A 26,280-nucleotide genomic window follows, 5' to 3' on the forward strand; every position below is an offset into this window, starting at 1 on the left:
TCTGGCCTCTTTTTCCTCATCTAAGAAATGAGGATGATAATACCTACCCTTATAGGGCTGTTGTCGGAGTCAGTGAGAAAACGTAGTGTTTTGTGTGGTACCTTATACAAAGTAGGCACTCAGTACATGTTTTGTAGAAAAACAGCAACTTCACATGTTACACATGCCAGCATTATAGTCTTTATAATTTGATTTAAAGCAGTATATGTGATATAGTATTATAACTTTAAATAAGACCAAGCATACACAGTCGAAATTTGAGTAAAAAATTAGCCTTTGAATAAAAAAATGTTTCTTTTCTTGCTCTCTCCTCCCCTTTCCAATCCAGGTCCTGAGGGAGTCTAACAAATTAGCAGAAATGGAAGAACCACCCTTACTTCCAGGAGAAAATATTAAAGACATGGGTCTGTAATGGTATTTTTTGTCGAATTTCCTCCTCCTTTGTGACTGTACAGACTATTCAGTACTCTCAGTGTACAGAGAACAGGCTCACTGCCTAGACACCTCCTGTTTGGTGGACTCATGACTGCCAGCCTTCCCAGCATCCAGTGTGTTCTGTAAGCTTAAGTCTAGACCTGTTGGTTGTGTTTGGATTTGGACTACTGGGAGACATGCAAGTTGAATGATATTCTGCTGCTTTTCTGGTTTGCTTTACTTTCACTGGAAGTAGGTGACTTATTTTAAAAACTGTTGCTGAATTTCGTGAAAGTAAATTTCATTATTTTGAATTACTGCAGTAAGATAGTGGGTTGCATAGATAAAAAATTGAATTGTCACTTTGTACAAGTAATTTTTCTTAAAGCACATTCTCTCTTTTTGCTTCTTTATTTTTTCCTACTCTGAATAAATTTGTCAGTTTTGGATAAATATATTTCATCGCCATTGCAAAGCAAGCCGTTTACATATAGGTGCCTTTCTTTGTCCAGCCTAAATAACTAAGCATTAACTTATTGTATGGACTGGAAACTGGAAACACACTTTTAAGGTAATTTTTTGTCCTCATGCTTTTACTTTGTTTAATTTGCGTGGTGATCTACAAAATACCCATAGCTTTTTTTATTTTTAAGATATTTATTTATTTATTGAAGTATAGTTGACTTACAGTATTAGTTTCAGGTGTACAACATAGTAATTTGATATTTGTATAGATTATACATCATGCAAAGTTGTTATAAAATATTGACTATATTCCCTGTGCTGCACATTACATCCTTGTAAATTATTTATTTTACAATTGGTAGTTTATACTTCTTAATCCCCTTTACCTATTTTGCCCCTTTCCCCACCCCTCTACCCTCTAATAACCACTAGTTTGTTCTCTGTATCTGTGAGTCTCTTTCTGTTTTGTTACATATGTTCCTTTGTTTTTTTAATTCCATGTATACATAAATAGTATGGTGTTTGTCTTTCTCTGTCTGACTTATTTCATTAAATATAATACCCTCCAGGTCTATTCATGTTCTTGGAGATGGCAAGATTTTATTCTTTTCTAGGTGTCCATTTACAGAGGAATGGATAAAGAAGATGAGGTCTATATAGAACTACCATATGACCCAGCAGTTCCACTCCTGGGTATATATCCAAAAAAAAAAAAAAACCCCAAAACACTGATTCAGAAAGATACATGCACCCCAGTGTTCATAGCAGCATTATTTACAGTTTCCAAGATATGGAAGCAACCTAAGTGTTTGTCAATAGATGAATGGATAAAGAAGATGTGGGGGGGGGGTGTGTGTGTGTGTATAAAATGGAATATTACTCAGCCATAAAAAGGTGAAATTTTGCCATTTGCAACAACATGGATGGACTTGGAGGTCATTATGCTAGGTGAAATAAGTCAAAGAAAGACAAATACTGTATGATATCTCTTATATGTAGAATCTAAAAAGTACAACAGACTAGTGAATATAACAAAAAAGAAGCAGACTCACAGATATAGAGAACAAACTAGTGGTCACAGGTGGGGAGAGGGAAGGGGGGAGGAGCAATATAGGGGTAGGAGATTAAGAAGTACAAACTATTAGGCATAAAATAAGCTACAAGGATATATTGTACAACACAGGGAATATAGTCAATATTTTAGAACAACTATAATGGAATAAAACCTTTAAAAATTGTGAATCGCCGTGTGTACACCTATAGCTTACATAATATTGTACAGAAACTGTACTTCAATTAAAAAAAAAAGAAAAGAAAAAATTGTATGCTTGTGTTCGTAAAAGAACTCTGTAAAGAAATAACGTAAGATGATTGAAAAAAAGTTGTGGTATGTTTATATATTTATATATATATACAGTGGAATATTATTCAGTCATTAAAAGAAAATACTCATAGCTTTTGAGAAATAAAGTAATATATAGGAGAATACACTAGATGGTTTTTCAGTCAAAGTAAACACCACCTTTCATTTGATTATCAATCATAATTTTAAAAAGCACTTAATAAATGCCTAATTTCCACTGGCCACATGTCATTTCCTTGTGTAAAAATAAGCAAGCCAAAGAGGACCTATCCCCTAAATGTGTTGTTATTGCCTGCGGTACATTTAGTTCCTCACACTTAGCATTTCTCTCTTCTTACTTTTAACTCTTGATTGAATACCTCCACATTCCTTTTTTCCTCCCTACTCACCTCAGGTATCCTAAGCTTGTTCTGCTGAGTTACCTACTAAGTTAGGTGTTATGTATTATTACCACTGGATATCATATAATAACAGTAGTTATCACTATTAAGTGCTTACTGTCTCATTTAATCATCCTCACAGTGATCTTCTGAGGAAGATATTAATCCCATTTTGTAGATGGAGAAACTAAGGCATAGGGAGACTACCTAGCTAGTAAAGTTATAGCTAGCATTGAGACAATTTTTTTTCCCTCTTCTGAGCCTAAAGCATATGCTATTTCCGCTGTGATAAATGACCTTATAAAAGATTTTCAAGTTACCACTCAATCTCTTTTGTTGTCGTCTCCTCCTTTAGATAGCAACACTCCAGTTAGGACTTCATCCTTGGCTCATTTCCCTTTTCTCTCCTATTTGCTCTTTTTAGTTGATCATATCTAAATTAGTAGCTTTACCTACCATGTATTTACTGATGACTCCAAAATTTGTTACTTCTAGTGTGAACCTCTGTCTTAATACGTATAAAACAAATGCCTGTGTCTTAGACACATGCCCTTGGATATTCTGTAGATATCCCTTATGCTCAGCATCTCCAAAACTGTCATCACCTTTATGTCCAAATTTACTCCTTTTCTTTTATTCTTTATGTCGGTTAATATTAACACTGGTTGTCCATTCACTCAAGGCAGAAATCTGGGAGTCATCCTCAGCTGCTCTTTTTTTCTGAACTCTGACATTCAATCAGTTACCAGATCCAGAGGAGTAATCTCTAAAAATTTCTTGAATGATATCTTTTTCTCTCATTTTCATGAGCCCTTGGTATAATATTTATGTACATTGAATTTCAGGTGCCTATGAGAAACTTGTAGGAGTTTGGGAGAGAGAGCAGGGCTGGAAGTGCATATTTTGGAATCATCAGAATATGGATATTAGTTGAAAATGAAAGGAGGAAAATAACCCAGAGAATGTATGGAGTAAAAAGAGGGCCAAGAACATAGCTTTGGTATATGGTAGAAGAGGAACCAGGGAGGGAAACTGAGAAGGAATGAAGAGAATGTGATATAATATAAATTAGAGAGATCCAGACTATATACTTACCTTGTCCAAATAGTTACTTTACTTTCTTAACTTCTGTAATTTAGTTTAGGTTCTTCTCTGCATTGAGTGCTGTATCAACATCTCTACCCATTAAAAGGATACCAGCCACTGGGGCACAACTCACATGGCTGTGTTCCTTGAACCTTCTCCGATCCCATAGCTTAATGGACTTTCCTTCTTTGTATTACTTAGAGTATGTTTTTGTGCCTCTCTTTCTGCACAGATTGCATGCTCTCATATATTACATTTATTTGTATATATTTTACATCCTTATAGATATGTATTCTCAAAGTCATTTTGGTCTGCCTCATGGAAACTATTATTGATTCTTTGTGAGCTCAGGGAAAATTTGAGAGGATTGGTAAATCTAAGCTCTTTTGGTAACCACTAGGCAGTATCAGTATTGTGAAATTTAGAGGAATACCTAATATATTAAATAAAATATTCTGATTCAAAGTCATCTGTATAGACTTGATTATTCTTCAAAAAATTAAATGTAATACAAAGGATAAGGCTGGTAACCTTGAGTGTATTACTTCATATAGAAAAGACATTCTTAGTTGGTCTAAAGTAAATCTGCAGTTTAGACGTTTTTTAAAAGTTAGAGTAGTGTTAGGAACATCAACAGAATGCTTTAACAGTAGCAGCAACAGTCTCAGGGTATTGTGGCCTGCGCACATCAGCAGTAGAGGTGGCCCCAGACGGCAATATTTCACCCTTTAACACAGGAGACAGGCTGTGCTACTTGAGTGGCTTAGCTTTGCGTGATGTGATGGAAGGAAATTTGAATTTGCAGTCATAGGAATTGCATTCAAGTCCTAATCTTAGCAGTTACTGGTTCTGAAACATTAGACAATTTGTTTTACTTCTCTGAGCCCTGGTACTCTCATCTAAAAATTGTAGGTAATTAGAGGTTTTATATTTAAAGGTTGTTTTGAAGGTTAAGGGAGGTACTCAGGTAAAAAGTACTTCATAAATTCTGAAGTGCTAGGCTGTCAGTGCTGGTTGTTACTATTGTCATTCGCTCTGGTTAAGACTCCTAATCACAGTCTCTCTTCTACTTGGTACAGACTCTACTGGGCATAAATTCTCTCTTCAGAGTGACTTAGCTGCCACCAGCCTGAGGAAAAAGGATAAAAGGGACAGAGCAAAGCCAAGCCTAATGATGATAATAGTAACATAGCAATAAACCCTTGTATTGGATTGGCCAAAAAGTTCGTTCGGCTGTAAGTAATTTTCATCAAGAACTTTATTGAATAACGTATTCATTAACCAAACGAACTTTTTGGCCAACCCAATATCTAGTAGAGTACTTTCAATTTTGGAAGCACTTTCATGTATATTATTTCATGATTTTAGAATAAAGGGGAAGTTGTAACAAAACCTTTGGGCTGGGACTAAGAGGGACATATCCTGTAGTAGAATATAGAATAATAGGACTGATTTTCTTGTGTGAGTGAAGAAAATTGGCTCTGGAAAAAATCAAGAAATGTTTTTAGTAACATTGACTAAAGCTTTCCCAGTTGAGATAAAAATTCATAAGGGCAAGAAAATGTCTGCAAGGCAAGTTTATGTATCTTTCTATAATGATTGGTTTATTTAATTTTAATAGCTTCCCTCTAAATGAAACATTGGAAATGCATTGGAAACAATGATTCAAATAATTCATCTCATATTTGAACATTCCCAAGGGAGCTATTTTGAAGGTTAGAAATGTTTGTTAGAAGATCGGTCTCATTTCAAATTCCATACAAAGCGGTCAGTCCTTCAAAGTGAGGAATAGAAAGCAAAGTCAGGAAGTTGCAATACCTTATTAAACATATTTCATGTTCCTAAGTTTTCCCAGAGGCCCCTTGAAAGGTTCTTAGAAATTTTTTGCTCCTAATTGTGCCTTAGTTTCTTGGAACAATGAAGATGTTCCTTTATCTGCTGCTTTGCTACAATAATGACATAGCAGGGATTTATGAATATTTTAAGATACAAAAAACCTTTGTATTGGGCATATGAACTTTACCATATTAAATAGTATTTTGAGCTGGTGGTAGCTGAGTTACCCTGCTTAATTAACATGTTTTAAAAAGTGATAATACTGTATAGATTCATCATTTATCATTTAATTAAACAATGCTTGTGATTATTTCTCTACAAAGTTTGACATCTGTTGCTCGGTCAGGAATATAATACCCTCTTGCTGTACTGTTATTTTTTCTAAGAATCTATTTCATATATGTTTCATTTTCTGTACAGTATTTTCCGTATAAATATAATCAGGTCAGGAGTTTCTGTTATTATGTTTTAGGTATTGTATAGTTAGAGGAATGGTGACACACTAGACTGTGGCCGGAAGAAGACCAGCAGATTGGGGAGATGATCTAGGAACTATGATTAGATGATTGGTGACTGTGACTTGAGACATTTACTGTTGTTCCCACCTTTACCACTACTCTTCCACTCACTACTCCAACTGCCACACCTAGTCTGTCCATCAGGGAGAGTGGCCATCTTTGTTTCCTTGTGTCTGTCTCAGGGTAAAGGATGTCCCTCTGCTTCTTCAGTCCTTCCCATTTATTCTACATTCCTTCCCCAGATTAGTGTGTGGTTAGAAGCTTGGATTTGGCATTTGAGGTCTCTTTGAATCACTGATTCTGTGATTTTTTTGATCATAATTTAGACTAGCAGTCAGAATTCTTTTAAATTTTGTTTGTGAAAAGATGATAGTGCAGTTTTTAATAGTGCACAATGTATAGTAAATTGTGGGCTCTTTTCCTTTTCAGCCAAAGATGTAACTTATATATGTCCATTCACTGGTGCTGTACGAGGAACTCTGACTGTTACGAACTACAGGTTATATTTCAAAAGCATGGAACGGGTAAGGCTTGTTGGATTAGATTTTTATATGTACATCTGTGTGTTGTTTGTTCATCTTTGGTCATTGTTAATTAAAGCATTTCTAGTTAATATTTTTCTCAGCTATAATTGTACAGTATCAGTTGCTCAGTTTTAATTTTTTTTCCTTCCTTTAGGATCCCCCATTTGTTTTAGATGCTTCTCTTGGTGTTATAAGCAGAGTAGAAAAAATTGGTGGTGCTTCTAGTCGAGGTGAAAATTCTTACGGACTTGAAACTGTGTGCAAGGTAAATGTTGTAATATGTATGCAATTTTTTTTTGTTCGAAAAGCTTTCTATTAAATAGATATTTTAGAAATTTCCAAAATATCAAATGGATTTCATGCTAGAAGAGTCATTCTAGTAGAAGAAAACAACATTTAGGAGTAATAAAAAGGTGATTGGTTGTGAATTAGACTTGAATTTTTTGGACTCAACACAAAGTACTCTCACATTCATTATTTCATTTTTGAGCCTCATAAAAATCTTGAAGTAGGCATGATGGACATTATTACCTTTAATTCACAAATTAGAAACATAAGTCTCTGAGCAGTTAAGGCTCATAGTACTTTGTAGTGGAGGAACTGATTATGATACAGTCACCTCTCTTTCCTATTTCTAGTTCTCATAATTTTTCTGCTTCTAAAACAATGGTGAGGAAAACTTCATGTTATAGACCTTCTGTATTTTCTTATCTAACTGGTATTCCTTAAGTGCATTGATACTTGAATGAGAGTTAGATTGTTATAATCTTAACATTCAGTCATAAATATTTAATACCATTGCCACTTCTAAGGTCACTGTTCTCCTTACTATATAGCCTAATTAACAGCTGTGTACGTCTCACTGCTAGATCTTTTTCCTTTCTTTTGCTGTTCTGCGAGTGCCAAAAAAGTAAAAGCAACAGCACATGTGTAACTTTCAAGATCCTTTCTCATGCCAATCTTAGAAGCTTTATGAATCTAGTATTAAAGCTAATGACTTAGTAATTATTTGTGTGCTTTTCCATTATAGTTGGAAGGGCTCTAAGAGTATAATAGCTGTCAGCTGTGTGACAGGCACGTCTCCTGATTGCTCTTCTGTGGTCTAAGAGTAAATAGAGCATAGAATAGAAGAGGACATGAAAGAGGGTGACTTTGAAATTTTGATCATTTTAAATATAACTTTTTCCATAGAACAAGACCATTATCAATAAACCCAAACATTTGTAGGGCCCCTGCTATGGTACTTTTGGAGAGCTCTGTTTAACAGAGTGATTATGAATATCTCTATTAGTTGTAAAGGTATTTACTGATGAAAAACAAAATATCAGCTTAGGTTCTCACACATTTGTTTTAAAAGGTGGTAGAGCTGGCATTCTAATTTTGGATCAGATTTATAATAAAATGTTCTACTTGTTCATGTTCTGTAGGTGCATTGTTGTGGAGGGTCTGTGTGCTCAGTTTTACAGAATACAGTGGAATAAAGCTATTTTGAATTCGGTCTAGATGAAACCACTTAAATAAAATGAATAGTCTTGAAATTATTCTTAATCCCGTTTTTTTTCTTAGTGCTGTTAAGATCTCAGTAAGTTGGAACATGAATATCTACATTCAGCCTGAGCATAGAAAACTGCTTGAGAACAAATAAGGGAAGGGAATTTTGCTCTTTAGATCTGACTTTAGAGCCTGGATGATATCAGTCAAACTATTCAAAGTTTTTGCTAGTAGATAGTTGAAGACCTTGGGACGTGGACTGGAGGAAGACCTTTAGGCAGGGTTGGGTTCTATCAGTCTAGTAGCAGGAGCCTTATGAATTGAAGGTCCAATGGAAGTGAGTCCTGGCAAGGGATTATAAATAGGCAAATGATCACCAAGCATAATGGGAATGAAGACATTTATGAAATATAACAACAGCTAATCAGGTTTTTAATAGGGAAATTCATAACAGACATTGGGCTTTCACAGGGAAAGGACATAATTTTTTTTTAAGATTTATTTATTTATTTAATTTATTTTTGGCTGCGTTGGGTCTTAGTTGCAGCATGTGGGATATTCGTTGAGGCGCGCGGCATCTTTTGTTCCGGTGCGTGGGCTTCTCTGTAGTTGTGGTGTGCAGGTTTTCTCTTCTCTAGTTGTGGCACGTAGACTCTGTAGTTGTGGTGTGTGGGTTCCAGAGCGCGTGGGCTCTGTAGTTTGCGGCAAGCAGGCTCTCTAGTTGAGGCACGTGAGCTCAGTAGTTGTGGTGAGGGGGCTTAGTTGCCCCGTGGCATGTGGAATCTTAGTTCCCCGACCAGGGATCATCCCGCGTCCCCTGCATTGGAAGGTGGATTCTTTACCACTGGACCACTAGGGAAGTCCCAGGACATAATGTTGACAGTGTGTATCAGCCATGTAATATCATGACTTCAGACATAGTATCTCTAATCTCCAGTGCCTACATCAGATGCTGGCTCCTTCAGTGGCCTCTCTTGAGTTCATAAGCAGAGGGAAATTTTCTGTCCTCTGAATTCCGCCTTGTATCAGAGTGTCTTGTGTTTATTTTTGTTTCTCTCAATAAGGCATTGTAATTTCCCTGCCTCCAGGAGCTGTTGTCTATTTTTGTATCCCACATTCATTCACTTTTTATTTAATGAACAAATAAGTTGCCTTATTTGTTCCTTAAATAAAAAGTGAACAAACAATGATAGGTGACTTGGATCCTAACTCTTTTCTAGGATATTCGGAATTTACGGTTTGCTCATAAACCTGAGGGGCGAACAAGAAGATCTATATTTGAGAATCTAATGAAGTATGCATTTCCTGTCTCTAATAACCTGGTAAGAGGTTTCTCATCTTTGAAAAAGCTATATTATAATTATTGGTGTAGTGTCAAGAAACTTGTCTAGGCTATTTAGAATCTCTCTGTTTACAATCCCACTTTGCCAGATGTCTAGTTTAGGTTTAATCTATAGGACCAGCTTTTTAAGGTATAAAATGAGGAAGCTGGACTAGCTGATTTCTGAGGTCCATCCCTGCAGACTGACATTCTATCATTATATGATCTTTCTATCCAGGGTATTTTCATGATGAAAAGCTGTATGTGGTTTTCATTAGGATGTGAAATCTTTTAAATTGAGAGCTGAGAGTTAAGTCTAGCAATTTCAGGAGGGAAGGGTGGATAAATACTTAGAACTGAGTTCCTACTGTGTGCTATTAACAGTACTTGGTTTCCTCATTTATTTTATATAATCTAACTTCTACAGTAGCCCTATGGTGCTAAATATTATTTATCCGTATTTTAAAGTTGAAACCAGGAGCAGGTAAACAATTGACTCAGTGGCATAGTTAGTAAGAAGTAAAATTTAGAATCAATCCTGGTCTTCTGACTCGAGTTTGAGTGTTTATCATCATAGTTGTTCCTGCTATTCTGTCTACATTAATGATAAATTAAATTTTCTCTTTTGGTACAGATTGCATGTCCCCAAATAAAAAGTTTATTCAGTATGTTTTAGAAAATGTAGCATAATCTTTAAAGCTGCTTAACTGCTGATATCTGTGATGTCAAACTAATTAATTATATCAGAAGATGTCTTTTTTATGTAATATCTTTCATTATTTAGAAGTAAACCTAAAACAGCTACCAAAGATATCTGAAGGAAACATGGTGATATGTTAGCATTTGATAAATCTTGGTGGCAGACCTTTGTGCTTTTCTGTGCTTGAAAATATAAAAAAAAGTAAGTTTTCAAAATTATAAAACAAAAGCTAAAACAACAATATAAAGAAGAATACCAATACAAAATATCCTTACAGATAAGTAAATGAAAACTTGGGGTATGATAAGGTTACATTTCTGATTCATTACCTTCTTAAATGTCTTTTTAGCTATTAACTCTTTACTTTTTGTAGCCTCTTTTTGCTTTTGAGTACAAAGAAGTATTCCCTGAAAACGGGTGGAAGCTATATGACTCTCTTTTAGAGTATAGAAGGCAGGTAAGTACTTTTTTTTTGAATTTCAATATTCTGTATTCTTTTCATTACAACAAAACGTTCATGGATAGAAGTGAACAGCTTTATATAGTTTTGTGGTTTTTGTTGTTGTTTCTTTAATAAAGGCTAATCTTGATTTTTTTGATTGCCTTTCAGTTTCTTTAAACAGCTTTTCAGACTATGCCAATGATCTTTCATGAATCTTTACTTATCTAAGAGTTTACAAGTAAATCAGTTTATTTAAAAAATGTTTAATAATTTTAAAAATAAAAATAAAATTGTAAATATATTTACATTTTAATGTTTTTATATGTCATTCGCATTATTCACTCAGATTTTTCTTTTTGGGTATCCTATAATTTAATTCTGAAAACATTTCCTAATAATTCTACTGCTTATAATTTAGCTCCACATAAAATTTTGAAAGTTCTACATTTTCAGAGGACATACTTCTACATAAAATGTTAACAAATCAAATCTGATAGTATACAAAAGAGATAATACATCACGACTAAGGTGAGTTTGCTTAATATTAGAAAACCTAATAATGTGATTCACCACAGTAGGAGATTAAAGCAGAATTCAGTCTTGAAATCTGTGTTACAGTGTATCAGTCTCCCTATTCTTCCTCAATATTACCACTTCCCAGAATTCCTATACTGCAGTGCTTAAACTCTACCAAAAATAGTCTTTATTTTTAACTTTCCACATGTTCACTGTGCATTCTTGAGAATTTTTCAGACACATTGATTGTTTCTTGGTAATTATTAGATTTGATATTCAAATTATTCTAGAATTCAAATATGACAAACATTAGGCTGTGATTTTTGTATTTAGATTTTAAACATTGCATTTTAGTTACTATAAAGCTTCTAATTTTTTAGGTTTGTTTCAGAAAACCAGGAAGAATAAAAAACCATCACCAGAGACTAAAGATATCCAGATGGTTTGAAACTGATTTTGTTGCTCAATTGCATGTGGCAAGTAAAATTTAAAATTAGTTATAAAACCATCAGTTATAAAACCATTCAGTTATAAAACCGTCAGCTGGCAAAATATGAAGCAGAATACAAAATAAATGGATCAGCTTTTAAAAACCAAGAGTCTACAAGTAACATTGCAAAATTTTTGTTAAACCAAAAATCCAGTGTCAGAATTAGGTGGCAAAGCAATCAGAAAATCTAACAAATGTCTGTAGAATTGTAAAAATGAAGAATATTCTTTGGGAATCTGGGCAAAAATTGCTGTCTGTTGTAGTAGCATTCAACATAGAACTTTGGAAAGGAGATGAGATAACTGTGTCCAGCGAAAAGAAAGAAATTAATATGAAAAAGAATAAGTTGAAAAGTGAGTGTGAAAAAACAAACAACCCGATCAGAAAATGGGCAGAAGTGAACATTTCTCCAAAGACGTGCAGATGGCCAACAATCACATGAAAAGAGGCTCAACATTGCCAATTATTAGAGAAATGCAATTCAAAACTGTAATGAAGTGTCACCTCACCCTGGTCAGAATGGCCATCATCAAAAAGTTTACAAATAAATGCTGCAGAGGGTGTGGAGAAAAGAGAACCTTCCTACACTTTTGGTGGGAATGTAAATTGGTATAGTCACTATGGAAAATAGTCTGGAGGTTCCTTAAAAAACTAAAAATAGAGTTACCATGTGATCTGGAAAAGATGAAAACTCTAATTCAAAGAGATACATGCACCCTAATGTTTCATAGCATCACTATTTACAGTAGCAAAGGCATGGAAGCAACCTAAGTGTTCATCAACTGATGAATGGATCAAGAAGATGTGGTGTGTACACACACACACACACACACACACACACACACACACACTGGAATATTACTCAGCCATAAAAAGGAATGAAATATTGCCATTTGCAGCAATGTGAATGGACCTAGAGATCATCATACTGAGTGAAGTAAGCCAGGCAGAGAAAGACAAATATATAATATCACTTATATGTGGAACTAAAAAAGTAATACAAATGAACTTGTTTACAAAACAGAAACAGACTCACTGACATAGAAAACAAACTCATGTTTACCAAAGGGGAAAGAGGTGGGGGGAGAGATAAGTTAGGAGTATGGGATTAACAGATACACACCACTGTATGTAAAATAAACAACAGTGATTTACTGTATAGTACAGGAACCTATATTCAATATCTTGTAATAGCCTATAATGGAAAAAAATCAGAGAAAATATGTGTAACTGAATCACTTCGCTGTACATTTGAAACTAATACAATATTGTAAATTAGCTATACTCCAGTTGAAAAAAAAGAGTAAATGAACAGCTGTACGCATTCAGAAAGAGAATTATGAGATTAGGAAATGTGGTAATCAGAATACAGCAATGAACTCTACACTGAATGATACAGATGCTTTATGGTCTTTAACTTACTAGATTAATTTGTTGGCTTTTTACTGCAGAGTGAGACAGTTTGTCTCTGAGTCAACTAAGTTAAAGTCTAGTGGAGAGGACACTGTATTTGGTGTAGTTAGAAGACTTTTTTTTTTTAATTTAAGTTTATTACTGAAGAAAATGAAGATAATCTCTTTCTTCTGTTTCTTTCTTTCCTTGTTTTCATTGAGGTATAATTGACATACGACATTATATTAGTTTCAGGTGTATACCATAATGATTTGATATTTATATATATTGCAAAATGATCACCACAGTAAGTCTAGTTAACATCTAGACAGTGTCACCAAAAACAGTTAGGATTTTTTTTCTTGTGATGAGATCTTTCAAGATTTATTCTCTTTGCAACTTTCAAATATACAATACAGTATTAACTATAGTTACCATGCTGTACAGTATATCCCTGTGACTTACATTTAGTTTATAATTGGAAGCTTGTACCTTTTGGCTCCCTTCACCATTTTGCCCACTCCTGACCCCCTGCTTCCAAGCTTCCAACAACCAACCATCAGTTTGTTCCCTTTATCTATGAGCTTGTTTTCTTGTTTTGTTTTGTTTTTTTTAAAGATTCCACATATAAGTGAGATCGTCATACAATATTTGCTTTTTTCTGTCTTATTTCACTTAACATTGTGCACTCAGGTTCCATCCGTGTTGTCACAAGTGGCAAGATTTCATTCTTCCTATGGTTGAATAAAATTCCATTATATATAGAGATCTCTCTCCCTCTTTATATATATATATATACCACATTTTCTTTATTCATTCATCAGTGAGCACTTACATTGTGTCCATATCTTGGCTATTGTAAATAATGCTACAATTAATGGAAGCATATATCTTTTTGAGTTAGTGTTTTCATTTTCTTTGAATAAATACTCAGAAGTGGAATTGCTGGATCATATAGTAGTTCTATTTTTAATTTTTTGAGGAACCTCCTTACTGTTTCCCAACAACACTGCACAAGGGCTCCCTTTTCTGCACATCCTCGCCAACACTTGTGATTTCTTGTTTTTTTGGTGATTAGCCATTTTATTTTATTATTTATTTAAAAAATTATTTATTTATTTTTTAATACATCTTTATTGGAGTATAATTGCTTTACAATGCTGTGTAATTAGCCATTTTAACAGGTGTGAGGTGATATCTCACTGTAGTTTTGATTTGCATTTCCCTGATGATGAGTGATGTTGAGCATCTTTTCATGTGTTTGCTAGCCATTTGTATGTCTTGGGAAAATGTTTATTCAGATCCTTTGCTCATTTTTAATCGGAATTTTTGTTGTTGTTTTTAAGTTCTTTATATATTTTTGGATATTAACGCCATATCAGGTATATGGTTTGCAAATATTTTCTCCAATTTCATAGGGTGCCTTTTCATTTTGTTGATGATTTTTCCTTTGCTGTTCAGGGTAGTCTCTTAATATAAATGTTGAGACTAAAGATAAAGCATCAGAATATTCCTTTTTTCTTCTTTTAAATTAAAAAAAAAAATTGGATGCAGTAATACTCACACTCTGTATAAAATGCAAAAGGTATAAAAGGGTATACTGAAAGGAAGGTTTCCCTTCTGGCCAACATTGTTCCCCAGCCATCCCAGTTCCTCTCCCTTGAGGAAATAATGTTACTCATTACCCGTATATCCTTTCAGAGATTTTATGCTACACAGCTTGTATAATGTGTATACAGTGTTTTTTTAAAGCAGATAATAGCATTCTGTGCACACTGTACCCTTCTTTTTCATCTAACGTATTTTGGAGATTATACCATCTCAAAACACATGGCCTCTCTATTCTTTTTTTCTTTAAAATTGAGATATAATTTACATACCATAAAATTTTCTACTTTAAAGTGTATACCACTGTTTTTTAACATATTCATAAGGTTGTGCACCTATCACCACAATCTAATTCCAGATCATTTAGAAGACTCAGTTTTGAATCCTAGCTCTAGCACTTGCTTAGCTCTCATACTTAGATATGTGCTGTTGAATGAGTCACTCATGTCACAGTGCCTTTATTTTTTACTTGGTAATAGGAACTGCCTTATAGGATTGTGTGAAGGATTAGTGATATACAGAAAGGCACATTATAAACCATAGAAATCGATCCAAATGATTATTATTATATTTATTACATTGTAAAGCTCTAAAAACGGAAGTCATGATTGGTTGGCTTTTTGTGTGCTGCCGCTGAAACACAAAAGGAAAGCCACATTAAATTTGTAGACCATACGTTATAGTGTGTAAAGAAATTAGATTATATATTTTTTAAATGGGCAAAACCGTTAGTAACCATTTGTTTGTTATATAAGAGAGTATTTCTTTAATTTTCTCTTGACACATGTAGTGATTATATAGAGGACCCTGAAATTTGTGGATAAGGTCGAGAGAAATCATCAAGTTGCTAAAATAAAAATCAGTATATAGAAAATGAGCATGGTCTTCTGCAGAAATAATCATATGGTAGATATCTTGCTTAACAAATTTGGAGAGCACTCAAGTGCAGTAAAGGAGAACAGAATTTATCCTCAGAACTGGAATGTAAGTAACTAGGGAAAGCTATAATCCAGTTAATTTGGTTGTAAATTGACTCTGACAAATGGATACATTAACTGAAGGGCAGTGATTTGCATGGAGAGTAGAAAGATGTATGCCAGAGATCAACAGTTGTCATTATATCTTTAGCACTGTCTACAAAGGATGTATATGCTGACTAGCCAACTCCAGTTTTCTGCTCGGAAGGCAATTCCTTTAGTGGAGATAGGTGTGTCAGCTTCTCTAAGAATGAGGAGGACAGTAGCCATTAAGGTAATTTAAGTCAGTGATTCTACTCCCACCCATCCATTTCTCTGAAGAATCTGACACAATCCCAGTGGTAACAGTTCTCCCTGGTAGTGATTTTTCAAGGATATGGGAAGGCAGTGACAGAGAGGTGGGAGTTACCTACCTGGGTTAAAGATGGTACACTAGGATCTCAGGAGACCTGACCCTCTCAGCTTTGACACCATATTTTCTAAGAAAACTTCAGAAACTAATTTTGCTTCTTGTAGAAGCTTCCTTGTGGTTCATTGATTTTATTCATTCATATATTCATTCATTCATTCATCAAATTCATGTAGCACCTACTATGTACTAGTGGCTAAAACAGAAAGACACAATCCTGACTCCCAAAGAACATATGTTTAATGGAGGATTCAAAGAAGTAAACTAACAATCAAAATCCACAGTGATGAATATTGTGAATAATAGAGCAAGTACTCCGGTGATAGAATATGAAGCCATCTGGAAACTGAAGGTGTTTGGTATAGGCTAGACTAGAGTTTAGAGTGGCCAGAGATCAGTCTGGGGAAAGCAGGAGTGTGAAGGTCTTTGCTAAGTCCCATAAAGGGTTCTATAGTTTATGTGAAAAGGAATAGGTAGCCATTGATAGCTTTTAGGCAGAAGAATGATGTGATAGCTTTTGCATCTTAAAAGAATTTTGAGGCAGTGTGGAGAATGGATTGCGGAGGGACAGAAGAGAAGTGACAATGGCCTGAATTAGGGAAGTGACAGTGAAGATTGAGAGAAGTGCAAACTTTTTTCAGGCACTTTTGGAAGAAAAAAAATCATAAAAATTAATCATTCATTGGAAGTAGAGGGTGAGGGAGAGTTAGAGGTGGTATCCAAGTTTCTTGGTTGAATACCACCTCTATAAACTTACGAATTCATTTTTTTTCATTGTACATTTTTTATTATAGCATGAACATTTATTTTAAACATCTCTTACTTAAACCTTTTTTTTATTTCTGGAAATAAGTAAGGATCTTACCTGAACAGTTAATCTAGAAAGTTGAGGAAAGCAGGAGGGAAGGAGAGATGTAGATCATAGGAAGCAAGTTGGGACCAGGCTAATTAAATGGGGTAAATAGTATGTAAGGCACTAATGAAGAGAGACCTTGGCTAGGGATAGGTGGAAACTCTATTGATAATATTTATCACATGATTACTGGAAGGGAATTTTCCTTTCCTAATTTTAATATCCTCCTGGGTGTTCGGCAACAGCTTTAGAAATACCCCTTTAAAGGAGAGTACCTCCTGCCCTTTGATTTCAGATATTTATAACAATTTTGTGAACCAGGATAGTAAAATTTTTCTTGAGGCACAATGTACTTTTTTAATTAAAAGGATAGATTTAGAATGTACATGGAATTCTTGACAATTTCCTTTGGTCAAGTTACAGTTTGTGCCACAATTTCTTCATCTATAAAATGACAGTAATGAAACCTGAATACAGTAATATGTGTGTGGGGGGGGCGGGAGGGGGAGGGAGGGAGGGATAGAGAGAAAGGCTGCTGGCATAATGCCTGCACATAGTAGGTGCTCAATAAATGTATTTTTTTTCCTGTAATTTGGTTTCTTTCAGTTTTGTCTTTTTCTGTTTATTATGAGTTATCAGAGGTAATAAAATTAAAAATATATGTATTTTCTTAATTCCAGCCATTTAATGTAATGGCTTTATTTTCTATGGAATGGAGGATGGAAATTTTAAAGTGTCTTATTAAGTAATCCTATATGTGAAGTGGTATACTAGTTATAAATATGGCAAATATTTAAGGACCAAATGAGTTTAATAATTGGTGTGTTTTTCAAAAATTGTTTTGTTTCCCTTGCCTCTTCTTTTTTTTTTTTTTTTTTGGTTTTGCCTTCCATTACTTCCTTGTTTTTTTTAATATGTTTTACATCAGCAACATTTTATTAATACTGTAAAATTCACTTTAGGTATATAAGTGATAAACATGTACATAGCATTCTGGTGGACACTTGGTGTCTGCCCTCAGAAATTTCTTTGTATAGATGAATGGCAACAGAATCACTCACCAGTCAAACTGTATGAGACTGTGTTCTTTTTAAAGACAAGAACATTTTCAGTCTTACTGTTTCCTTGCTTTTCATTTGATGTGCTTAGGACAGACCCAACACTCATTCAGTATTTAATGATTTAATAAATCTATTAACATAAAATTGAATGCCAAAATGAACACAGATCCCTGTGTTAGAATATCTCATCCTGAAAGCCTGGTCACCACAGGCAGACAATAACTATTCCAACAACTTAAGTGATAGATAGTGGAGAAAAGAGAAGTTGAATAGGAGGCTTCTGTTCTGATGTTTTAAAATATTTTTGTTAGGCAGTAATTTGTCTTATGTTTTATTTCACATGCAGGGAATTCCAAATGAAAGCTGGAGAATAACAAAGATAAATGAACGGTATGAGCTTTGTGATACATACCCTGCCCTCTTGGTTGTGCCGGCAAATATTCCTGATGAAGAATTAAAGAGAGTGGCATCCTTCAGGTCACGGGGCCGTATCCCAGTAAGTGTGAAGCTGTGCTGAAACTTTCCCATTGCTTTGTACGTCACATAATGATGAGGATGACAAATGGGAGAATGGTTGCAGGATTAAAAATAGCTACAGCAGCAGGTCTTCTCTGGGGATATTAGGGAATGAGTTATTTAGTAAAATTAAAACCAGAGGAAAGACGTAGACTAAAGACGTTTCTGGAGGATTTGAGATGGATATTAGAGAGCTGCACAGAATTGCATGGTTCTTAACTCGAAAACAAAGTTGGCTCTGTATTCACTATTTCTTTATCTTATTATACATCTTTGGTCGTGGTGATAAATGCCTTTTTTCCTTTAAATCCTAGAAAGAAGAAAACTTTACAAATTTATGATGAATTACTGTGTTCTAGAAAGATAGCTCAAATAATTTTAGGTACAAAAATTCAGATTCTGAAGACTTTATAGTTGGACAGTTTTGCTGATATAGTACTCAGACTTTAAAAGTGGGGTTTACTTAGCCCCCTTTTAATGTATTTTTTTTCTAGAGACAACACTTCCAATAATCAGTGACTTTCATAAATCAATATCTGATTAATGAATTAGACCAAGTTTTCCACATGCCAGAATTGGCTTGAAAGAAAGGTGATGATTTTTCATAGCAGCCTCGTATATCCTTTTATGGCTAGGCTTTGAATCCAGTTAGAAAGCAGAGTTTTATAGAGTAATGATTTTCAGAAGAATTATAAACAGAGAAGCATGTAAAGGGTGTGTTGCCATTTTTTCCCCCCATTAAGGTTTTATCATGGATTCATCCTGAAAGTCAAGCCACAATCACTCGGTGTAGCCAGCCCATGGTAGGGGTAAGTGGGAAGCGAAGCAAAGAAGATGAAAAATACCTTCAAGCCATTATGGACTCCAATGCCCAATCTCATAAAATGTTTATATTTGACGCCCGGCCAAGTGTTAATGCTGTTGCCAATAAGGTGAGATCGTCTTCCAGTAATTAAGATTATAGTTACAGTTTCATGAGTTTGGTGGGAGCCACAGAGCACTAGAAAAACTTCGGGCTTTTCAATGATAAAAATGTAGATTCTAATCCTGGCTCTTCTACTTGATAGTATAACTTTTTAAAAAAATTTTTTATTTTATATTGGAGTATAGTTGATTAACAATGTTGTATTAGTTTCAGGTATACAGCAGAGTGACTCATTTATACATGTAAATGTATCTATTCTTTTTCAAATTCTTTTCCCATTTAGGTTATTACAGAATATTGATCAGAGTTCCCTGTGCTATACAGTAGGTCCTTACTGGTTATCTGTTTTAAATATAGCAGTGTGTACATGTCAATCTCAGTATAATGTGGAGTCAGTTATTTAATCTTTTTAGTAACTTTAATTTGCTTATTTGTGAAATGAGAATCATAATAACTAACAGGGTTGTTTTAGGGGCAAAACTCACCTGGTAAAAAATAGTGCATAATCCTGCTTACTTACGTAAGAAATAGGTATTCATCAATTACTAGTTTCTCTTTCCCTTCTCCAAACTGGACAATAAACTGAGCTTGTGACTGACAAAAGAAGTCTGCACAGCACTTGTAGAAGTCATGCAGTGTTCTCAGTGACCAGTGCTGCCCTCTTCTGGCAGCTCTCCACCTGTACAAGCTATTCAGACTGAAAACTTGCAGTTAGCTGGCGCAGTGGTCCTGATTTCTGCTGTGGAATAAATATTAGCATTGTGGAAATAGAAATTCTAGTCCAGTTGACGAAATCTACCATAGGAGAAGGAAAGAGAAGAGATATAATTTAGCTTTAAAAAATTACCTCACATATAAGCAGAAAAAAACCCCAAAAGCCCCCCCCAAAACTAAAACACCCCAAATCCTATAACTAAATAAGAGAGAAACACCATTAAATCTTGGTTATACTTCCAGACCTATGTGCAGATGCGTGCACACATATATTTGAGACAGAATGGGATAATTGCAACTTCCTTTTTTTAATTGGTGCTGTTTCTTTCTATGACAATAAATATCTGTAACATGATAATTATTAACACCAATTGTTTTTGGATATTTAGGTTATTTCTGGTTTTTTTTTTTTTGCTATTATAAACAGTGCTGGGGTGACCATCCTTAAATTAAATTATGGAACAGGTACCTAATTATTTCTGTCCTATTTAGTGTTTTGAGGACATTGTGAATTTCAGACATTCTTTGTTAAACTGTAAGTATTTCCCCTTAAAGGAGAAATGAGACAATGTGTACATGAAGCTGGTATCCCAGAGACTGGCATGTATTTTTCCAGTAATTGCTTGTTCCCTTCCGTAAACCTTATACCATGAATTAGCAGGAATGAGACTTAAGATGTTGTCTAGAGTGAGAGAAGGAGAGAGGCATATAAGGCAGAAAAGGGGGTAGAGCAAAATGTACATTCCACGTCTTTTTTTTTTTTTTTAACATCTTTATTGGAGTATAATTGCTTTATAATGGTGTGTTAGTTTCTGCTTTATAACATAGTGAATCAGCTATACATATACATATATCCCCATACCTCCTCCCTCTTGTGTCTCCCTCCCTCCCACCCTCCCTATCCCACCCCTCTAGGTGGTCAGAAAGCACCGAGCTGATCTCCCTGTGCTATGTGGCTGCTTCCCACTAACTATCTGTTTTACATTTGGTAGTGTATATATGTCCATGCCACTCTCTCACTTCATCCCAGCTTACCCTTCCCCCTCCCCATGTCCTCAAGTCCATTCTCTACGTCTGCGTCTTTATTCCTGTCCTACCCCTAGGTTCTTCAGAACCTTTTTTTTTTTTTGTAGATTCCATATATATGTGTTAGCATATGGTATTTGTTTTTCTCTTTCTGACTTACTTCACTCTGTATGACAGACTCTAGGTCCATCCACCTCACTACAAATAGTTCAATTTCGTTTCTTTTTATGGCTGAGTAATATTCCATTGTATATATGTGCCACATCTTCTTTATCCATTCATCTGTCGATGGACACCTAGGTTGCTTCCATGTCCTGGCTATTGTAAATAGAGCTGCAATGAACATTGTGGTACATGACTCTTTTTGAATTACGGTTCTGTCAGCGTATATGCCTAGTAGTGGGATTGCTGGGTGGTATGGTAGTTCTATTTTTAGTTTTATAAGGAACCTCCATATTGTTCTCCATAGTGTCTGTATCAATTTACATTCCCACTAACAGTGCAAGAGGGTTCCCTTTTCTCCACACCCTCTCCAGCATTTACTGTTTGTAGATTTTTTGATGATGGCCATTCTGACTGGTGTGAGGTGATACCTCATCATAGTTTTGATTTGCATTTCTCTAAAATGATTAGTGATGTTGAGCATCCGTTCATGTGTTTGTTGGCAATCTGTATATCTTTGGAGAAATGTCTATTTAGGCCTTCTGCTCACTTTTGGATTGGGTTGTTTGTTTTTTTGATACTGAGCTGCATGAGCTGCTTGTAAATTTTGGAGATTAATCCTTTGTCAGTTGCTTCATGTGCAAGTATTTTCTCCCATTCTGAGGGTTATTTTTTCATCTTATTTATGGTTTCCTTTGCTGTGCAAAAAGATTTTAAGTTTCATTAGGTCCCATTTGTTTATTTTGTTTTTATTTCCATTTCTCTAGGAGGTGGGTCAAAAAGGATCTTGCTGTGATTTATGTCATAGAGTGTTCTGCCTATGTTTTCCTCTAAGAGTTTGATAGTGTCTGGCCTTACATTTAGGTCTTTAATCCATTTTGGGTTTATTTTTGTGTATGGTGTTAGGGAGTGTTCTAATTTCATTCTTTTACATGTAGCTGTCCAGTTTTCCCAGCACCACTTATTGAAGAGGCTGTCTTTTCTCCATTGTATATTCTTGCCTCCCTTTATCAAAAGTATGGTCACCATATGTGCGTGGGTTTATCTCTGGACTTTCTCTCCTATTCCTTTGATCTATATTTCTGTTTCTGTGACAGTACCATACTGTCTTGATTACTGTAGCTTTGTAGTATAGTCTGAAGTCCGGGTGCCTGATTCCTCCAGCTCCGTTTTTCTCTCTCAAGATTGCTTTGGCTATTTGGAGTCTTTTGTGTTTCCATACAAACTGTGAAATTTTTTGTTCTAGTTCTGTGAAAAATGCCATTGGTAGTTTGATAGGGATTGCATTGAATCTGTAGATTGCTTTGGGTAGTAGGGTCATTTCCACAATGTTGATTCTTCCAATCCAAGAACATGATATAGCTCTCCATCTGTTTGTATCATCTTTAATTTCTTTCCCTAGTGTCTTATAGTTTTCTGCATACAGGTCTTTTGTCTCCTTAGGTAGGTTTATTCCTAGGTATTTTATTCTTTTTGTTGCAGTGGTAAATGGGAGTGTTTCCTTAACTTCTCTTACAGATTTTTTATCATTAGTGTATAGGAATGCAAGATATTTCTGTGCATTAATTTTGTATCCTGCTACTTTACCAAATTCATTGATTAGCTCTAGTAGTTTTCTGGTAGCATCTTTAGGATTCTCTATGTATTCTCATGTCATCTGCCAACAGTGACAGCTTTACTTCTTCTTTTCCGATTTGGATTCCTTTTATTTCTTTTTCTTCTCTGATTGCCGTGGCTAAAACTTCTGAAACTAGGTTGAATAATAATGGTGAGAGCGGACAACCTTGTTTTGTTCCTGATCTTAGAGGAAATGGTTTCAGTTTTGAGGACGATTTGGCTGTGGGTTTGTCATATATGGCCTTTATTATGTTTAGATAAGTTCCCACTATGCCTACTTTCTGGAGGGTTTTTATTGTAAATGGGTGTTGAATTTTGTCAGAAGCTTTTTCTGCATCTATTGAGATGATCTTATGGTTTTTCTCCTTCAATTTGTTAATATGGTTTAGCACATCAATTGATTTGTGTATATTGAAGAATCTTTGCATTCCTGGGATAAACCCCACTTGATCGTGGTGTATGATCCTTTTAATGTGCTGTTGGATTCTGTTTGCTAGTAGTTTGTTGAGGATTTTTGCATCTGTGTTCATCAGTGATATTGGCCTGTAGTGTTCTTTCTTTGTGACCTCTTTCTCTCGTTTTGGTATCAGGGTGATGGTGGCCTTGTAGAATGAGTTTGGGAGTGTTCCTCCCTCTGCTATATTTTGGAAGAGTTTGAGAACGATAGGTGTTAGCTCTTCTTTAAATGTTTGATAGAATTCGCCTGTGAAGCCATCTGGTCCTGAGCTGTTGTTTGTTGGAAGATTTTTAATCACAGTCTCAATTTCATTGCTTGTGATTGGTCTGTTTATATTTTCTGTTTCTTCCTGGTTCAGTCTCGGAAGGTTGTGCTTTTCTAAGAATGTGTCCGTTTCTTCCAGGTTGTCCATTTTATTGGCATATAGTTGCTTGTAGTAATCTCTCATGATCTTTTGTATTTCGGCAGTGTTACTTGTTACTTCTCCATTTTCATTTCTAATGCTGTTGACTTGAGTCTTCTCCCTTCTTTTCTTGATGAGTCTAGCTAATGGTTTATCAATTTTGTTTATCTTCTCAAAGAAACAGCTTTTAGTTTTAGTGATCTTTGCTATCATTTCCTTGATTTCTTTTTCATTTATTTCTGATCTGATCTTTATGATTTCTTTTCTTCTGCTCTCTTTGGGGGTTTTTTGTTCTTCTTTCTCTAATTGCTTAGGTGTAAGGTTAGGTTGTTTATTGAGATTCTTCTTGTTTCTTGAGGTAGGATTGTATTGTGATAAACTTCCCTCTTGGAACTGCTTTCGCTGCATCCCAAAGGTTTTGGGTCATCATGTTTTCATTGTCATTCGTTTCTAGGTATTTTTTGATTTCCTCTTTGATTTCTTCAGTGATCTCTTGGTTATTTAGTAGTGTATTGTTTAGCCTCCATGTGTTTGTATTTTTTACAGATTTTTTCCTGTAATTGATATTTAGTCTCATAGCCTTGTGGTCGGAAAAGAAACCTGATACAATTTCAATTTTCTTAAATTTACCAAGGCTTGACTTGTGACCCAAGATATGATCTATCCTGGAGAATGTTCCATGAGCACTTGAGAAGAAAGTGTATTCTGTTGTTTTTGGATGGAATGTCCTATAAATATCAATTAAGTCCCTCTTGTTTAATGTATCATTTAAATCTTGTGTTTCCTTATTCATTTTGGGTGATCTGTCCACTGGTGAAAGTGGGGTGTTAAAGTCCCCTACTATGATTGTAGGGGATCGATTACTGTCGATTTCCCCTTTTATGGCTGTTAGCATTTGCCTTACATATTGAGGTGTTCCTATGTTGGATGCATAAATATTTACAATTGTTATATCTTCTTCTTGCACTGATCCCTTGATCATTTTGTAGTGTCCTTCTTTGTCTCTTGTAATAGTCTTGATTTTAATGTCTGTTTTGTCTGGTATGAGAATTGCTACTCCAGCTTTCTTTTGATTTCCATTTGCATGGAATATCTTTTTCCATCCCCTCACTTTCAGTCTGTATGTGTCCCTAGGTCTGAAGTGGGTCTCTTGTAGACAGCATATATACGGGTCTTGTTTTTGTATCCATTCAGCCAGTCTGTGTCTTTTGGTTGGAGCATTTAATCCATTTACTTTTAAGGTAATTATCAATATGTATGTTCCTATTACCATTTTCTTAATTGTTTTGGGTTGTTTATTGTAGGTCTTTTCCTTCTCTTGTGTTTCCTGCGTAGAGAAGTTCCTTTAGCATTTGTTGCAAAGCTGGTTTGGTGGTGCTGAATTCTCTTAGCTTTTGCTTGTCTGTAAAGGTTTTAATTTCTCCATCGAATCTGAATGAGATCCTTGCTGGGTAGAGAATCTTGGTTGTAGGCTTTTCCCTTTCATCACTTTAAATATGTCCTGCCACTCCTTTTTGGCTTGCAGAGTTTCTGCAAAAGATCAGCCGTTAACCTTGTGGGGATTCCCTTGTATATTATTTGTTGTTTTTCCCTTGCTGCTTTTAATACTTTTTCTTTGTATTTAGTTTTTGATTGATTAACATGTGTCTTGGTGTCGTCTTATTTTTTAAGTCATTCCCATGCGTATTTCACTACGGAAATCTCTCTTTTTTTAAAAGACTCTGATATAATTTATCTATTGGGACATTTTTCTGATATGTAATAGACAACAAAAATCTAGGAAGGCGTAGACAATGCAAAGAAATAAAAATCACTTATAATCACCAATCTTTGATATATTTTCTCCCACTGTTCTGTGCATTTATGTATTGTTATTTTTCATTGTTTTTCCTCTTTATATGAATTATTTCTTTTCATGAAATATTTCTGAAATAACTTTAATAGTGCTCATCATACAGCTCTATCATTGTGCACTTAATCATTCTTCTAATATTAGGTGTTTAAGTATTTAGTATTTTAAATATAGCTAAAATAAGTATCTTTTGTTGGCATCTTTATTTCCATAAACTAGTTTCGTAGATATACCGTTACTATATCGTAGTTTAAAGTATGCATATTTTTAAAAGTTTTGTTACATATTGCCAGCATTCTTCGGGAAGGTTAGTTTACCAGCTTGATGTATTTTTTCCTGCCGTTTTATTGAGATATAATTGGCATAGAAAAGTGCGTAAGTTTAAGGTATACAACATAATGATTTGATATATGCATATATTGTGAAATGATCACCCCCTAAGTTTAGTTAACATCCATTGCCTCACGCAGTTACATTTTTTTCCTTGTGAATTTTCAAAGTCTACTCTCTTAGCAACTTTCAAATATACAATATAGTATTGTTGACTATAGTCATCATGTTGTGCATTACATCACCACTACTTACTTATCTTTTAACTGGAAGTTTGCCCTTTTTTACTACCTTCACCCAATCTCCCCACCATCTCCCTTTTAAAATTTGCAAAAGTATACATCCTTGTTGCAACAAGTATATTTTTACCTTCGTAGTAAGAACATTTTTTATAGCTTTGTCAGTGTGAATATGACAACTGCTTTTGCACCA

The 26,280-nt window shown here is 34.8% G+C and overlaps 1 protein-coding gene across 12 annotated transcripts in view; it reads left to right on the forward strand.

Moving 5' to 3' along the window:
- Positions 1–26,280, forward strand: part of MTMR2 (myotubularin related protein 2) — a 109,098-nt gene that overhangs the window by 63,340 nt on the left and 19,478 nt on the right. For 9 of the 12 annotated variants that reach the window (XR_005020918.1, XM_036860665.1, XM_036860668.1 and 6 more), the window contains 7 exons: positions 329–404; positions 6,492–6,586; positions 6,741–6,851; positions 9,298–9,399; positions 10,472–10,555; positions 18,193–18,342; positions 19,106–19,294. Coding sequence is in view for 11 of the 12 variants with exons in the window: in XM_036860663.1 (XP_036716558.1) it covers positions 329–404; positions 6,492–6,586; positions 6,741–6,851; positions 9,298–9,399; positions 10,472–10,555; positions 18,193–18,342; positions 19,106–19,294 (807 nt within the window). In the remaining variant the exon portion in view is untranslated. Of the gene's footprint in view, positions 1–328; positions 405–455; positions 558–6,491; positions 6,587–6,740; positions 6,852–9,297; positions 9,400–10,471; positions 10,556–18,192; positions 18,343–19,105; positions 19,295–26,280 lie in introns of those variants that run through there. The other 3 variants (XM_036860670.1, XM_036860671.1, XM_036860672.1) reach the window with 2 other exon arrangements.

Source organism: Balaenoptera musculus, chromosome 8 (assembly GCF_009873245.2).
Source record: "Balaenoptera musculus isolate JJ_BM4_2016_0621 chromosome 8, mBalMus1.pri.v3, whole genome shotgun sequence".
Taxonomy (NCBI): domain Eukaryota; kingdom Metazoa; phylum Chordata; class Mammalia; order Artiodactyla; family Balaenopteridae; genus Balaenoptera; species Balaenoptera musculus.